This window comes from Ostrinia furnacalis, unplaced genomic scaffold (genome assembly GCF_004193835.3).
Source record: "Ostrinia furnacalis isolate ACB-3 unplaced genomic scaffold, ASM419383v2 OfSCF3649, whole genome shotgun sequence".
NCBI lineage: Eukaryota > Metazoa > Arthropoda > Insecta > Lepidoptera > Crambidae > Ostrinia > Ostrinia furnacalis.
Genome location: NW_021133888.1, coordinates 830 through 17,446, shown reverse-complemented (window position 1 = coordinate 17,446; position 16,617 = coordinate 830). Strand labels below are relative to the sequence as shown.

General features: G+C 39.3%; 2 protein-coding genes across 2 annotated transcripts; one reads left to right on the top strand and one right to left on the bottom strand.

Moving 5' to 3' along the window:
- Positions 1-1,651: 1,651 nt before the first annotated feature.
- On the bottom strand, positions 1,652-8,298 carry LOC114358042 (uncharacterized). Its single transcript, XM_028311903.1, has 8 exons — positions 8,257-8,298; positions 7,484-7,706; positions 6,602-6,822; positions 4,837-5,103; positions 3,782-3,847; positions 3,183-3,355; positions 2,301-2,384; positions 1,652-1,797 (listed from the first exon to the last, which is right to left on the bottom strand). The coding sequence occupies exons 1-8, from the start codon at positions 8,257-8,259 to the stop codon at positions 1,785-1,787; spliced, it is 1,050 nt and encodes a 349-aa protein (XP_028167704.1). The 5' UTR covers positions 8,260-8,298; the 3' UTR covers positions 1,652-1,784.
- Positions 8,299-9,655: 1,357 nt separating this feature from the next.
- LOC114358041 (uncharacterized) lies at positions 9,656-16,332 on the top strand. Its single transcript, XM_028311902.1, has 9 exons — positions 9,656-9,704; positions 11,556-11,617; positions 11,918-12,146; positions 12,715-12,929; positions 13,220-13,465; positions 14,183-14,284; positions 14,794-14,963; positions 15,665-15,754; positions 16,248-16,332. The coding sequence occupies exons 1-9, from the start codon at positions 9,656-9,658 to the stop codon at positions 16,330-16,332; spliced, it is 1,248 nt and encodes a 415-aa protein (XP_028167703.1).
- The last annotated feature ends 285 nt before the right edge of the window (positions 16,333-16,617 follow it).

Here is a 16,617-nt window from a genome sequence, read left to right as displayed (position 1 = left end):
GCAAAAATCAGTCAAAAGTGGTTTTGACTGATGCCTTTGGTCAAAATCACTTTTGTCAAAGTAATTGAAAGAAAAAAAATGTGAAATATTTTTTGTCATTTTTCCCGTCGATAAAAATAGGTCTAGTTTCACCTATTTTCATATTAAGGCACTTTATCAAGACTCACACTACTGTATAGCATCTTTTATTTACTATTATCTGTTCACACATTATTATTATTGATGGTTTTATATGCAGTTTCGGTTAGTTAGTGTCCGTGACTACCACTCGGTATGGGCCACACCTCAACGTGGGCTTCCTCAGCCTGGGCCACGGCATATGCTGAGTGGGGTCCCATTGCGATAGGCATCGCTGTTGCGACAAGGTGGCACTGCTCAGACTTTTTATTTCCTTGTAATATTTATGTCTCTACGAGATAGGGGTCCCGCCTTCTGCCACTTGATTTTAGCAATTCTGCGAGGATGCGGGCAGCAGGACCGTTCATTGTGAAAAACCTTGGGAGAGGACTTTGTCCAGCAGTGGACGTCATTTGGCTGAAACGAACGAACGAATATTTTATGTGCTATTTCTGTCTTTTTTTCCGTATACCTTCTAAGTGATGTTCATCATTTAATCCCACAGACTTCTTTCTCTTTCTATCAGGTCTCTTACCACAGTGAGGTTCTGATTTACGCTAATTTAAAGTTTAACTTTTATAGGCGCAAGTCATGCGATGAAATGGGTAAAATAGCTGGATATGAAATACATGAAACTGAAATTGATTGGGGTCAACACGACGGGTAAGATTTATGCTTTCTAATGATTAAAAACACGTAGGTATGCAGATTTATTCCTATCCCATATTTTTTCTTTTGAAATGTTCGGTTGAACTATTGTTAAATAGACGTCAACAGCTGGTCAAATGCCCAAAGGATTCCCACACTGTCTTTCCCGAAGACTATAATCCGGGCCTTTTCAAGGCGAGAGTGAATAGTGAATAGGCACCTCAGATAGGCACTTACATGGCAGATATGTACCATCCTAGACTGCATCCCACTAACATCAGGTGCGAGTGTAGTCAAATACCTGCCTTGCTATGCATTAAAAAAATCACCTGTCTTTAACCGTAACTTTAAGGTAACTGTTTTTTTGTATAAAGTTTGACAGATTTTTGACTTTTGTCAAAGTTGAAGTAAGATGGTGCAGCATCAGCATCAAATAGTTCGTGACACCAAAAAGTTCCCAAAGTGGGCAAAAAGTTGACAACACAACCTTAATCCAATGATTTTAACAAAAACGTGTTGCAAAGTTTTTGGCTACTTTGTGTGGCACGTTTTATTCGCGTCGATAGAATGCCAGTGATTTTTTATTTCAGAAATGCAAATAATGACGCAAATGGGACTAAAACAAATGCTATTGACAAAGATGTATTCAATTGGAACCCAAATGAATCAGACAAAAAAAATAAAGGTGATTTAAGAACAAATGAAGAAAACCCAAATAAAAACATAGATTCGGTCCAAGATGTTGTCATATTGTAATATTTTAAAGATGCCGAATCATTTTTTAATGATAACGTCTTAAATTTTTAATATTAACATGTAAATAATAAAATAAATAAAACATCATTATTAACAATAAATCTTTTTTATTTCTTTGATATTTAAAATTGTTTATCCCATTACTCGAATAAGTTCCAGGATTCAATGTATCATACATTCGCCACTAAGTAGTTAATATTTCTAGAAACTGGTTTCATAAAACGATTAGTATACGCTACTGGCAAATTTTTAGCCTTATACCTTCAAGAAATTGTCCTGAAATACAATGAAAAACAAGTAAATTAATTTCAAAATTATATGATTGTCTAACGGGACTATTCCCACCTCACGTGTCCACCGCTGCAACTCCTGTGTAGCTAGGATCTACGACTCGACTGCCAATAATAACAGGACCAGTGAAGGTCAAAGTCCCTTCTTTCCAGCGCAGATATTTTCGTCTTCGATATAAAAGCCACATTGCAATTATTTGTTCACGGTCCATCTTTGAAAGTATGAAATGAACGAGACTGTACTCAGTCTGCTCTCTAGTCGATACTGCTGTCATCAACCGGGGCGTGTGAAAGCTCATTTGACGCCGGGTAGCCGGCGCCGGTTAGCCGGCAACCGGGACGTGTGAAAAGGCACTTAAGCTGTCATTGGACCCGCAACGAATTGAATCAGAAGAACATAGGAGGAGTCCGAAGTTAACGTTCGACTTTCCAGCAGTGCAAAGCGGATGACAAAACAAACATGACTGTCTAACAAAAGTATAATTCTACCTTTCATCAGACCACGCTACATTTTGTTGAGTATAATCCATCTCTGTGATAACATCGTCGCAATACATTTGCCTCCTTCTAGAGCTGAAACATTAAAGATTTATTATACATATTTAATCTATCTAAAATAGTGATTTTAAAAAGTTCGTAGAACTGATGGCCCGGGGAAAATTCTTGAGTACGACGACCGAAAGACGTAAACGTAATGCTAGGACCGATCGATCTACTCAATGGACGATCGACCGACGAGCCGGTGAAAAATCAAAGGCATAATAAATGTTCATGGTTGAGTTGTAACTTTTAGACATCAGAGGCGGAATTGTGTAAAGCAATCGTAATCATTTGACAGTTCATAACGTACGATTGACAGAATAATCGTACGTTATGAATTGTCAAATGATTACGATTGCTTTACACAATTCCACCGTCCCCTTGGCAATGTGTCGTTTTAGTTTCGAAATCCCTTCACACCGGCGTTTTTTGGGAGTAGTTACTTCACTGCATGAAGTGATCTCGAAATTACGACTCTTTGCTACTTATCAGGGGGTGCTGAAGTCTATTTATTTAAAGACTTTATTGCGCACACATAAAAATGATCAGTACAAAAAGGCGAGCTTAATGCCAAGTGGCATTCTCTCAAAACAGAGAGTCTGCGGTATTAAACGTATTTTCGGTATTAAAAATACCGGAAAGTACCGGAAAGCGCAGCGTAGGACGTCCAACCACAAGATGGACCGACGACTTCATAAAAGTAGCGGGAAGGCGCTGGATGCAGGCCGCCACCAACCGGCCATTGTGGAAATCATTGGGGGAGGCCTATGTTCAGCAGTGGACGTCCTGTGGCTGAAATGAATGAATGAAAAAAATAAAATTACGTCAAACCTGGTGAAATTGGACCATATGTAGCATGCCAGTAACTTGTTGATGCTAGCAGTAGCCGTGTACAAGTAGGGCGGCCGACAGCGCATGTCGTCTGACACTGAGAACAGACTGGCTATGCCTATGACTGTCTCATGGCCACCGATCCAAGCCACCAGTGGCCCTCCGTGGTCATTCTGCAATACAAGCATCAAGAATTAAGAAAAGAAAGAACGAAACATTATATGTACATCATCATAACCATAACCCACCCACAAGATGGACCGACGACCTCAAGCTTCAACCACACCAAAGCCCAATGACAGGTCGCGTGAACTGTCATAGGTCTTTGATCGCGCCGGGGAGATCTGCACGCATTGGTGTGATTGAAGCATCACAAAGATTAGGAAGGCGCTGGATGCAGGCCGCTACCAAGTCTACCAACCGGTCATTAAGGAAATCATTGGGGGAGGCTTATGTTCAGCAGTGGACGTCTTATGGCTGAAATGATGATGATGAATAATACTCTCTCTCATTTCATAGTTTCCCGATCAAGACCTTACATCATGTGACTAGTCTTGCTGCTTACTTAATATGCAATAAAAATTTTGAATTTGAATTACTTGACAAAAGCCCCCGACGTGTTCACTAGTGTAATTGATCCTTGCACGCAATACCTCCATACAATTCTAAAACAAAAATTATTATTGAATAAACAAAAAATCCAACTGCGCAAAAATGAACTAAAACGATAAAAACAAACCTTAGTGTTTACAAATGCAGTCGGAGGCATCAATGACTAATTATTTTGTTGGTGATATGTATTTGATGCCCCCGAGTCCGACTGCATTTGTGGCTAAGGCTGGGTTGCACCATCTTACTTTAACTTTGACAAACGTCAAAAATCTGTCAAACTCCACACATAAAACACCGGTTATCGTTATAGATACGGTCAAAGTTAGGTGGTGCAACTCAGCCTAAGGCTTGTTTTAATCTTTTTAGTTTATTTTAGAAAAAAAAAAGAAAATATTTATTGCCAGATCAAGTGGTACAAAATAAAAAGAATCACGATTTACAAGTAGTATTAGTACGGCTAAGAAGAAGTGTAATATAAGGATAAAATAAATCAAAAGATGGGAGAGGGCTATGATCAGTGTTTCTTTACGTGATCGAATCAGAAATGAGGAGATCCGTAGAAACGAACTACTAAGGTCGCTGACATAGCCCGACGGATTGGCAGGTTGAAATGGCAATAGACAGGGCACATAGTAGGTATGCAGAACTGACGGCCGATGGGGCAGCGAGGTTTTGGAGTGGAGGCCACAAAAGCGCAGTTTTTAGGACATTCATCCAACCAACCAACGACCACATTTTAGGTAACGGGAAGGCGCTGGATGCAGGCCACTATCAACCGATCATTATGGAAACCATTGGGGGAGGCCTATGTTCAGCATGGTATTTTATTAGGTCTCTTGAGCCGGAGGAACAAAACCTTCTTCTACCACAGTCTCTTCCAGGATCGCCAGAGTGAATTTTTGTTCGTGTAAAATAATTAAAAATGAACCACTGGCCTGGATGCGGGCGGCGCAGAACCGGTGGAAATCCTTGGGGGAGGCCTTTGTCCAGCAGTAGACGTCATTCGGACGTCATTCGCCACTGAAATGAACGAACTACTGACCTTTTCACCAACACCCTTCCTTCCAATCGACAAGGGGTCGTACGTGTCGTTGCAAGTGTCAAAAAACTGAGTATTTTCGTTTATAATGTCGCCATTTTCATCCAAATTTCCCGGTTCCTCGACGCAGATGAAAAATTTTTTAAAGTGATTCGAAATAGAAATTTTGTCTATCGCCGCTTTGTTCCTTGCTTGACAATCTGTGATATTAGTGGTCGTGCCCGAGCTGAACCTCAAAAACTCTTCATTCATGTCCAGAAATTCTCCTTCCTTAAACATAGGATACACTCTTAACTAATTGTTTTTAATATCGTTTCATTACGTCTACTACTACTCATATGCGTCACGACACAACACTTCAGATAAAATTTATCCGCCATAATGTTGGAATACTAAGGGCCGTAGCTCATTTATCAACCCGGAAAGGGATCGTAACCGTATCAGCTCGGGGCGGTCAGTTTTCTTTGTATGAAACTCCATAATACTCCGCACTTCAACGCACATCCGCACCGTAACGTAAACGCCTCGCCTCGCTGGTAGCGCATTTTCTTACATAACTTTTCAATTCCTATCATTGGAGGTCCGAAAATATTTCTCATACAATTTGATACCATAATGATCATTCTTCATAAAAAATTTAAAACCTACATATTTAAAAACATAATCATTGATATTCATAATATCACTAATCATACACTTAGTTTTTAATAATATTTGTTTTCATATATTTTTCTATACTAATGATCGAAACTTATAATCATTCGAATAAATAACTATAATATTCATAAATGTGATGTATCCTAATATTTGTTTTCATAAATTTATTACTCATAAGTGTATTTATCCATATTATTGAAAATCATGATGTCTATATTCGTATTAAATCGTATTTTAACATTAAATTAATTTGAAATGGTCCAAAACAGGCAATATTTTGTGCCACAAAACTAACGTGACAGAAACGAATCGCTGCAAAACCGACTCCACGTAGTCTTGTCTGCCCTACCCCTAGAGTGTAATTTAAAAGCCGGAGGCGCGGAGGGAGGGCAGCCCTCGCCCGCTGTAACGAGGCTCAGGCGCCCGGGTGAGCTGGAGCGGCTGAGGCTGGTCGCCGAGGCGCCGAAGGCGCCGATGGCGATCCAAAAAGCCGAAGCTGCGGAAGCAAGCGTGGGTGCCTGAGCCTCGTTACGCAAGGGCGGAAGGGCTGCACATCCCGCAGCGCCGGAGACGAGGAGATACCAATGCATGCTGCATGCTTGCTTTCATGAAGCATGCTCTGCATGCTTATCTACTTTTAAGTTATACATGATTTTTTTAAAGATACGAGTATGTCTGTTATAAAGTAAATTATTCTGAACAACAACATTATGAGTTGAAGTATGTTCTTAGTAACAACATTATTAATGAAAACAATATGATCAATGAATGTTATGAAGAAAAAAGATCTGAAAATAAAAATTATGTATATTAAATGGTTCTTGGTAGTAACAGTATTGATAAAAAAATTATGATCACTAACTGTTATGAGCTCCGTTGGTAGTAATAAAAATGTATGAATAAAAAAAGTATGAAAAATAAAATTATGAAGAGAGATTATTATGAACACAAATCGGTAGTAAGACAAAGAATATGATTTAGAATTTTATGTGAGCCAATATAGAACCCGCCTCGCTATTGACAGCGCGCGAAAGGCGATGACAGCTCGCAAAAGACGATACGGTGTTGATCCCTTTCCTAGTTGATAAGACTAATCCTTAATCATACTCACGGGTCGGTAATATTGCGCGTGACCCCATCCTAGATTCACCACATCTATCCCACCGCCATCGAAATGCGAGTAAAAGTTTACCCCTATGTACGCTGGGGGGTACGAACACACATCGTAGTAGCTTCTGTCGTTGAAAGCGAACGGGGTATCCACTTGAGCCACGCAGATGTCTCCTAAGCTCCACACAAAATCATTATTAAACACTTTAGTCCCGTCGTAACCTGGAAGAGAATCAACAGGGTAGCTGCAATGCATTAAAAAGAGAAAGAGAGAAAGAAAGGGAAAAAAGCGAGGATGAAAGAAACATTTATTACAAAGGATTACAAAGGACATCACACAAAGATAAAAAGGTTCATGGACAAAACGGTAGCACATAGATAAAATAACAATAAGAAAGAAATAAAATAAAAAAGTGTAGTGAGCAGACGTGCTACTTTCTTAAAAAAATAAGAAAATATAAAAAGAAGAAAATAAGTACCTACAGGGTTCTATTGTTTCGATTAGTGGGGCTTGAATTGAAGGACACTTTTTTTTTCGTCGGGAAATGCTTTGCGCATACCCCACTGGTCGATGGGGACGGCCAGTGGGTTATGTGGGACTCTCCCCGCCTAGCCACAACCCGACGGTTTCCACTAGAGTCCCTCGCCATTGCACCCCATGAAGGACTACACTAGGCTAAGTTGCACCACCTAACTGTAATGATAACTATATCGATATGATTTTTGTATGGACTTTGAAAGATTTTTGACGTCTGTCAAAGTTAAATTGAGATGGTGAAACTCAGCCTGAGGGTAGGTACATTAATTATTTAATTATGCATCAAGTACAATATTAATATTAGTTTTTAATTTTACTGGAATGATACCTATCAGAAGTTCTTACTTTTCGGGTGGCAAAAATTGATGACCTTCTTCCTCTTCTGCATGATACACTCATCTTTCTCCATTTGCTCTGCGTTGACGTACCTATTGTAGCCATTTATGACGTAAGCATGCGGCACATTTTGGATGCACGACGCTGACGTCAGAACGTAGTCTTTGGTGATGATGACCCCGCCGCACGTCCATGCCGAGAACTCTAGAGGTGGTGCGGCTAAGAAATACACCTGGAAGAGAATCATATTATGGTTATGTGAACGATATAGCTCGCAGAATTGCTAAAACCAAGTGGCAGTGGGCGGAGCACATAGCACGCAGAGCTGATGGCCGCTGGGGCAGAAAAGTTCTCGAGTCGGAAGACGTAGTGTGGGCAAATCCCCCACTATCTGACGAAGACCGACGATCTGGTGAAAGTGAAGGTGCCTGTGTGGAGGTTGCGGACATCCTTGGGGGAGGCCTTTGTCCAGCAATGGACGTCATTTGGCTGAAACGAATTACGGTTGATGAATGTGTCCAAAATATTTTGTACTCAATGTATCTGTATCTGTACTGTATCAAACGTAAGAATAGTTTTGAAATCTTTAAAGTACTTAATGTTGGTTTATCTATAATCTACCTATAACGTGATAGGAAAGTTGATAGGTACCTATTACGCTTAGCTTTTTAACTTTCATATTTATGTTGGATGGGATTAATCTTGATAAATATCTGAACCTAGAGATATAAAATTAATAAAAACCTTAGGTTATAATGAACTCGGAAACGCAAGAAACTTACCATGTACCTTTTTTCACCAAGCACACGATGTCCATTCGTAATTGCTGTGACCACTGGAACAGTCAAACAAAGTAGTTACATAGTACATTCCTACTTTTGTAAGTAGGTACTGCTACTATAAATCAGAAATGAGGAGATCCGTAAATGAACTAAAGTCGCTGACATAATGACAGATTAGCAAGATGAAGTGGCAATGGGCAAGGCAAGGTTTTGGAATGGAGGCCACGTACTGGAAAACGTAGCGTAGGACATCCACCCACGAGGCGGACCGACGATCTCATAAAGGTAGCAGGAAGGCGCTGGATGCAGGCTGCTACCAGCCGGCCATTATGGATATCATTGGGGGAGGCCCATGTTCAGCAGTGGACGTCCTATGGCTGAAATGATGATGACTACTATAAACTTTGTGATAAACGAATACCTACTTTACTTAAATAATATAGAAAGAAATATGAATCCTATTTAATATCAAGTTGGAGAAAAATACCTTTCAAACTATATGCAACGAAAGTGAAGAATTTGATCCAATTTTGATAATTTTTCTTCATATTCCACCAGATGACTTCGTTTGAAATAATTTGATACAAACTTTCAAATATTAGATAATACCTATACTTATTTTACATCGCACATTTAACTGTTATAATTTTTCACGTCCTTTTTTTAATGTAACGTCATGGAAGTTTAGGCTGAGTTGCACCACCTAACTTTAACGGTAACTATAACGATAACCGGTGCTTTTTGTATGGAGTTAGATTTTTGACGTTTGATAAAGTTAAAATAAGATGGTGCAACTCAGCCTTAATGGAGGGCATAGTTAAATGTAAATAAAAAAGTTGAATAACAGCAACAATATTGCTTTAACTTACTTAATACATAGATAAAATAATATGATTCCATAACATTTAGTTACTACAAACTTCATAAAAATTGGTCAGAATGTGTGTCTGTTAAGTAAAAGAAAAAAAAATGATTTTAGAAAAACAGGTGACGTTTAGAACAAATTAATTAGATGATAAATCTCGCTTCTTTATATTTTAGGAATTTGGAAAACAATCGTAAGTAGCTGCAAGTTGATTTTATTAACTGAAATATAGGTGAATCCCTGAGTGAAGGCTAGTCAATCTAATAATATAAAGCTGAAGACGCTGTTTGTTTTCTTAATCGCGTTAATCTCAGGAACTAATCGTCCAGTTTCAAAATTATTTTTGTGTTAGATAGCCCACGGGAAATATTATTCAAACTATTTTCACGCGTACGAAGTCGCGGGCATAGCTAGTCATTGAATAAATTGGCAAAGAATTCGAATATTTCGAATCCCATCCAATTTGCATGTGCAACAGACCGCGAAGTTTGTAACAAACTAATGAAAAGTCAATTTAGTTAACCATCAACAGTCATGCTATCACCAAAACTAAGTTTCCTATTTTTGATTGCAGTTTTTCATCGTGGGTAACATTTGTTATTTTTTACTCTATATCCTGTTAATTATTTCATTACCTAGGTGCCAATAAAAAAAATTAAAAATACCTATTTGGTAACTGGTAAACACAGCACTAAAAACATGCGTTGGTAGAGTGTAGACAATTTTAAATTCGAATCGATATCGCTTCGTTACGTGTCCCCAGGTTGTGACCCAAAAAGATCGATGATAGATAATGTTACTTCCAAATACTTAAGAAGAACAAGGATAATGATTATAAGGGACCATCACCTACTGTAGCAAATATGCCTCGTACAGTTCCTACAGATACCTACTTTTAACCCTATACTTGGCAACGACGGTTTTGGTTAATATTTGTGATTTACACTATAAATATTGGATTTATGACGAGTAAAAATCATGTAAAAAATACGAAAAAAAATCTTAGGTATGTACTTTTGGAAATATAGTACNTGGTGATTTGGGTTGGTTGGAGTAGGAAGATAACCACCCAAGAGAACCAGGAGACTAAGTGCGGCTTCTAATTCATCAGCTGAAGTGTCACCGCTACTGACTTTCGACCTGGTTCGAGATTTTGGAACCATAACCAGAATTTTGCGCGCCTGATTTTGTTGCTGCAGCACTTAGTTGTCCAAAAAACAACAATTCTTTAGTAAATGAATTAAAACTCATATCAGTATATTATAATTTACAGCTTTGAATATTACTAACTTATAACATATCACTTTTTATGCGATAAAATCTATGAAAAAATCATAAAATAAAGTCAACGAGAACCTGGCAATGTGTCTTTAAAGATACATTCAAAATTGAAAGTAAATTATTACGTATCTGACAATGTGCATTTAGAGATACATTCGGACAATCCGCATCGTACAAGAATAATTATACAAGTTTTGGGATGAAAAAAAAGCACTATCATCAAGAAACATTTATTTACTGTCCATATTACTACAAATAATCACCAATATTCTTTAAAAAAAACACCGAAAATAATAAAAATCATCAGCCGGTGCGTAGACGCCTGTCAATGGTCTGACATTTTGCATATTACTGTTAAATCTGTGCAGCCTGTAGCGATTCTATACTGTGTAACACAATCTGTAGTATTTGGGCTAACGTTATTTTAAAAAAACATTTGAAAATAGTCTTTGGTTTCTCCCCCATATTTTTGTTTTGGTCAACGTATCTTTAAATGCACAATGCCAAGAAAAGGGTTAAAGTAAATTTCTATTAAGTAACTATAAGGTGGACCGACGACCTCATAAGGAAGACGCTGGATGCAGGTCACTACCAACCGGTCATTATGGAAATCATTAGGGGAGGCCTATGTTCAACAGTGGTCGCAGTAGACGTCCTATGGATGAAATGATGATGATGATGGTCAGTGCGTAACTAGGACACGTCGTTTAAGCAGACGTTCAGAATGATAAATTGAAAACTAAAATAAGTTTCAACTCTAGATAAACTCACACTGTTCTTCAAAATCACTGAAACTCTAGCATTACCTAAATTTTAGTATCAAACTATTATTTCATTAAATAAAACCAGCCTACTTAAAAACAGGCTTCTTCTCAATCTCTCATTAGTATCGAGAACTTCTTATCGAATCGACAACAAACCTAAACAGTCATTATCATCATCATTTCAGCCACAGGACTCTACTGCTGAACATAGGCCTCCCCCAATGATTTCCACAATAGCCGGTTGGTGGCGGGTGACCTACACAGTGTCAGCCCAAAACTCCGCTACAACAGTGGCGTTGTCAGCAGCATTAATTGCTCGACCTATCTATGGAGATCTATTGAATATTTTTTGATAAAATTTTACCCATTACTCCCCATTTGTATTTCAGTTATCAAAACTCAACGCAGAATCAAAGATGGTCAAGAAACCGATGCTGAAAAGCGATATGTGGTAAATATTTTACTTAATGGTTGGTTGATACTTGATGGTTCGAAGGCAATAAATACATTTTTTATTTATTTATTTATTTATTTATTTATTAATAATCTACTTTCAGGTTCTTAATTTTTATGTGTTTTTCTTTATGTATTGGCAATGTATTGGGCTTTCAAATAACATCAAAATTGGTAGGATACCGTGATTGTGTCAGAAGAAAATCTTTAAAGTTACTATTTGTCGCGGAAGGTGTGATCTATTTGACGCCGAATGTAGAAAAAACAAGTAAGTCTTGAATGTTCTAAAATGTTCCAGGTGTACTTAGTAAAGGCTCCAACATCTCCCAGAGCGTACGACGCTTGGCTCTGTGGGGGGGCCATAGTGAGCAAAGACTACATAGTGACCTCAGCTGCTTGCGTCGAAGACGTCCAGCATATGTACGCCATAGCTGGCTACAAGAAGTACGTGCCTACCAGCGAGCTGGAAAACGATCAGTGCACGCAAAAGATGAAGAAGAAGGTCGTGTTTACTTGCGTTCCCAAATGTAAGGCTAAAGTTCTTGTTTGACCAATATCAGACAAAATACCCACACGTGAAGGACGTCCACCCACAAGGTGGACCGACGACCTCATAAAGGTAGCAGGAAGCTAGGCGCTGGATACAGTCCGCCACCAACCGGCCTTTGTGGAAATCATTGGGGGAGACCTATATTCAGCAGTGGACGTCCTACTGAAATAATGATGATGATGATTGAGACCGAATACGCTTGCAATACTTTCGTTCGTTTCAGCCAAATGACAGCAGTGGTGCTATACAAAGGCCTCACTTATGGATTTCCACAAAAATTCCAGGAAAACGTGTCTCATGACGTCACAGGAGAAATTAATATCTTTGATTTGTGTGTTTTGAATGGTAGGGCTACTATTACGCTAACTATTGACAGATGGAAGTGGTGGAGGTAATAATATTGTGTAGGTTCGTTCAAAATTTTAGACTTTTCTATACCTAAATTTTTTCTTATTCAAAATGTTACTAAAAGTCGCCTTCCGGAATGTTTCTCTTGAAAGCTTTCAAAACGGCACGGTAAATTTTATTTTTTTGCTTCCTTGCAGCATACGAATTGGACTACGCTAAAATTGAGAAATGGTCGTTCATAGACATAGCGGTGGTGAAGGTGGAATCACCATACAATTTCAATGACATGACCTACAATACCCTGTGCTCATACAAACCTTTGAGCATCCCGATCAACTACGAGACAAAATATCAGGAACCTGGTGTTGATACTATGGTGCTTGGTTGGGGACATTTGGACCAATGGAGGAAGGTAAAATCGATGAGTATGATGCCGTATGGTTGCTACTTCAGTTTGCTAATCCGTGGGGCTATATCAGCGACTTTAGTTCGTTTACGGATCTCCTCATTTCTGATTCGATCTCGTAAAGATACACCCTCTCCATAGCCCGCTCTTCAATTTTGAGCTTATTTATAAGGCCTATACATATTATGAGGCCACGTTTATCATCACTGGTAACACACACTGATTCAAGACTTTCGTCTTTAGGCACTGAGGTATTTTGGACAATAAATAAGTTATTCTGTTCTATTTTCCTTTAGCCAGAAGACTCGACCGACTACAACCAAGATACCTTGCACTTCGCGGCAACCCTAATCCATGACAAGGAGGAATGCAAAAAGTACTTCGCAGAAATCGGTTCTTTGGATCATGTCATTGACAAGTACATGATCTGCACTTTAGAGGGCGGTAACATCGACTCGAAGGGAGAGCAGATACTGAAAAGCAGGCCAGTAGCTGATGGATGCACTCCTAACATTGAAAGGTTGAAGCATGGTGATATTGAAGTAAGATTATCATACTATTATTACCTTTATAAAGCCTGGTCCGTGAGCACGTAGAATCCCGTCCAATGACCCCAAGCTACCCATCCCTATCGCTCGCGCGTAATTATGTTGCTGTCGCGACTGTGCGACGGGCGCCCGCAGTGAGTGTGCGAGCGCGACAGCAACAGGGTCATTGGACGGGATTCGACGTGCTCACGGACCAGGCTTTAGCACTAGCTATTATACAGGGTGTTGATCTCAATGATTAAGAAGCTTATTCTGATCATGAATCAGTAAAAAAATGTACTTCGAAAAAATTTTAAAACGAACTTTAACTTTAGTTAGTTAAAGAAAAATATCTATTTACACTACCTACTTTACGTGGATTCCTTCAGTAGGCTATCCGACATGATAAGCGAGCAATCCGCGTAGCTCGATGGTGCCGCAGTGTAAATGTATTGCAGTATTGCGAGCCACAGTACAGTCGATGTCTCACGGAAAATACTCACGGCACTGGATGCTGGCCGCTCGCTACCAACCGGTCATTGAAATCATTGGGGGAGGCCTATGTTCAACAGTGGACGTCCTATGGCTAAGTAAATGATGATGATGATAACTGGCTAGTACTGGCCACACAGCTAGATTACGATAATTTGTAGCAAAGCTAAAGTTTCTGATGTTAATATTTTTTAGTCGCTATGCCTATGAAAACGTTTCATTGTTATTAATCATTTTCAGTGCGAGGAGGACGAAACGGTCATCATGGATGAGACCAGAAAGACATTCTCTAAAATACTGATGAGACAACAAAACAAAACTAGACGACAAGGATTTTGTCAGGTGCTTTTACAATTTTTTTTTCTGTAATACCTAACTATCGTTATTTGATTTCCCTCTACTGCTTGGTCTGGTGAACTCACTCCTAGTATGTACATACCAACATATTTCCAAGGCCCAGAACAGACGGTGAAACGCAACTGCAACGAAACTGCAACTTTCTGATAATTCTTATGAATGAAACTGAACCTGAAAGTTTCAAACTGGTCGCGTCATGTGTGGCCTCTAAACGGACGCTATGGCAGAAACTTAGATGCAACTCAAAAGTAACTAGCAGTTGCAGTTTCGTTGCAGTTGCGTTTCACCGTCTGTTCTGGGCCTAACTGGAGAGGTAAACAGGAATATTAGTAGTTTGTGTACACCACTAATTACTTTACTTAATTATGTTTATATCCGTTGTCTAGTACCCATAGTACAAGCTTTGATTAGTTTGGGACTAGAGGCGCAGTGTAAAAATTTTCAAGGACATTTATTTTAATAAACTTCTATTAACAAGGGCTTGGTATCTCCAGAACGATCACGGCGGCCCCCTAGTGACCTGGGTCGGAAGCCACGAGGTGCTTGTCGGGGTGGCATCGGTGTTCAGGGTGACCGACGACTCTTATTGCACCGGGCCCTACCTGTATACGAGCACGCAATGCAACGGGGCCTTTCTGGACTGCGTCGTCAATGAGGGAGAGACGTAAGTTTTCGTCATCATCATCGTCAGGACTTTTGGCCTCCCCTCCAGGAGAACCCTCTTATTTTACTAGAGCAGTGGTTCTTAACCGGTGGTCCGCGGACCACTGGCGGTCCCTGGAGGCATTCCAAGTGGTCCGCGAAGACATCGTAAGAAATTATTGATGTGACCTGATGAGACGAGTCAACACAACGCAAACGGCGCACAGTAGGCGAGAAATCGACCTCCGCTTTCATAGGATTTGAAAAAAAATCATTCTTATTCCCAAAATGACCTTACCTTTACACCAACGAAGTTTGTCTAACCTTCCGTGGTCCCTGACAAGACAGAAATTTGGTAAAATGGTCCCTCATGACTTAAAGGTTAAGAACCACTGTACTAGAGGCAAATGGGGGATTTGGTCTGCCAACCGCTGGCCAGGCGGGTACATGTAACATTTATTAATTTTTCCTAACTTTTGATTTGGTTTCTAGTTCAGATTTCTGGAAGTGAGCATTGTAAAAAAAACTTAAACGAGAATTCTCTATCTAGCCCCACGAAAAAATAATTATGCCGACATCATTTTTTTACCTTTCCACCTAATCTAACTTTATACATTGCCTAAAATCACCAAACCGTCTTTCCCATGATGATCCAATTTATCTCTACAAGTAATAGTTATCTATTTCAGACAACAAACGTAACCCTATTCTTTTTGTTTCTAGGAGAAGAAGAGCCATCTGCGACAAGGATCCCAGCGAAAGAGGTTTTGACACGATAGAAAGGCATATATCCTGGATGAACCGCCCCGAAGGGTAAACATTTTATAAATATAGTTTTAATGTAGTATTAGTGATACCCTATTACCACGCTATCACTTAAGATTGCATGAAGGCGCTGAATGCAGGCCACTACCAACCGGCCAATCTGGGGGGCCATCATTGGGGGAGGCCTATGTCACCTATATTGAGCAGAGGACATTTTAAACTTGATGTGGCTTCCATAGATTTGGAAACGTTGAAAATAAAAAATATTACCAGTGCTTCGAGACAAACATCGCCGGAACAAATTCAGTCACCACACAGTTGTCAGTCATTTTGGTTCAATTACCTACCTACTTCTTTAAGTACAACCCAATTGAGCTAACTGCGCACCTCCTTGGAATATTATGCGATTCTGCCTCGCACTCCTCCGGTGCGTCGATGTGACGTCACGGCCACCAGGTGCGCAGTAAACTCGAACGGATTGTAGGTAGGTATAATGTATAAACACTGTTATTGATTTTCACATAGACCTGTTTACTTTCAGGCCGGCTGATAATGAAAGACTGCTGATGAGACCGCAAGCCCCGCTGAATAAATATTACAAATGGGACGTCACACCGAGTGCTTGAATTTGATATTAAATTAATAAATTATGTTAAGTTTTTTAACTTGTGCTTTTAATAAATAAAAATAATAGGTAGGTAGGTAACACAGTCCTGAAATAATGAATTAGAAAGAAAGTTAAACAATGTTTATTACCCAGCTGAAAAACACATTAAAAATGAAAAGTTCCTATCAGCTCAGCTTTATTGTAATTTATAGAATAATGATAAAATCATTCTATAATAAAATTGGGCTTGGTCATAAATAATCTCATCAAAATAATCAAAGTTTTTAAATTGACCGACCATGAA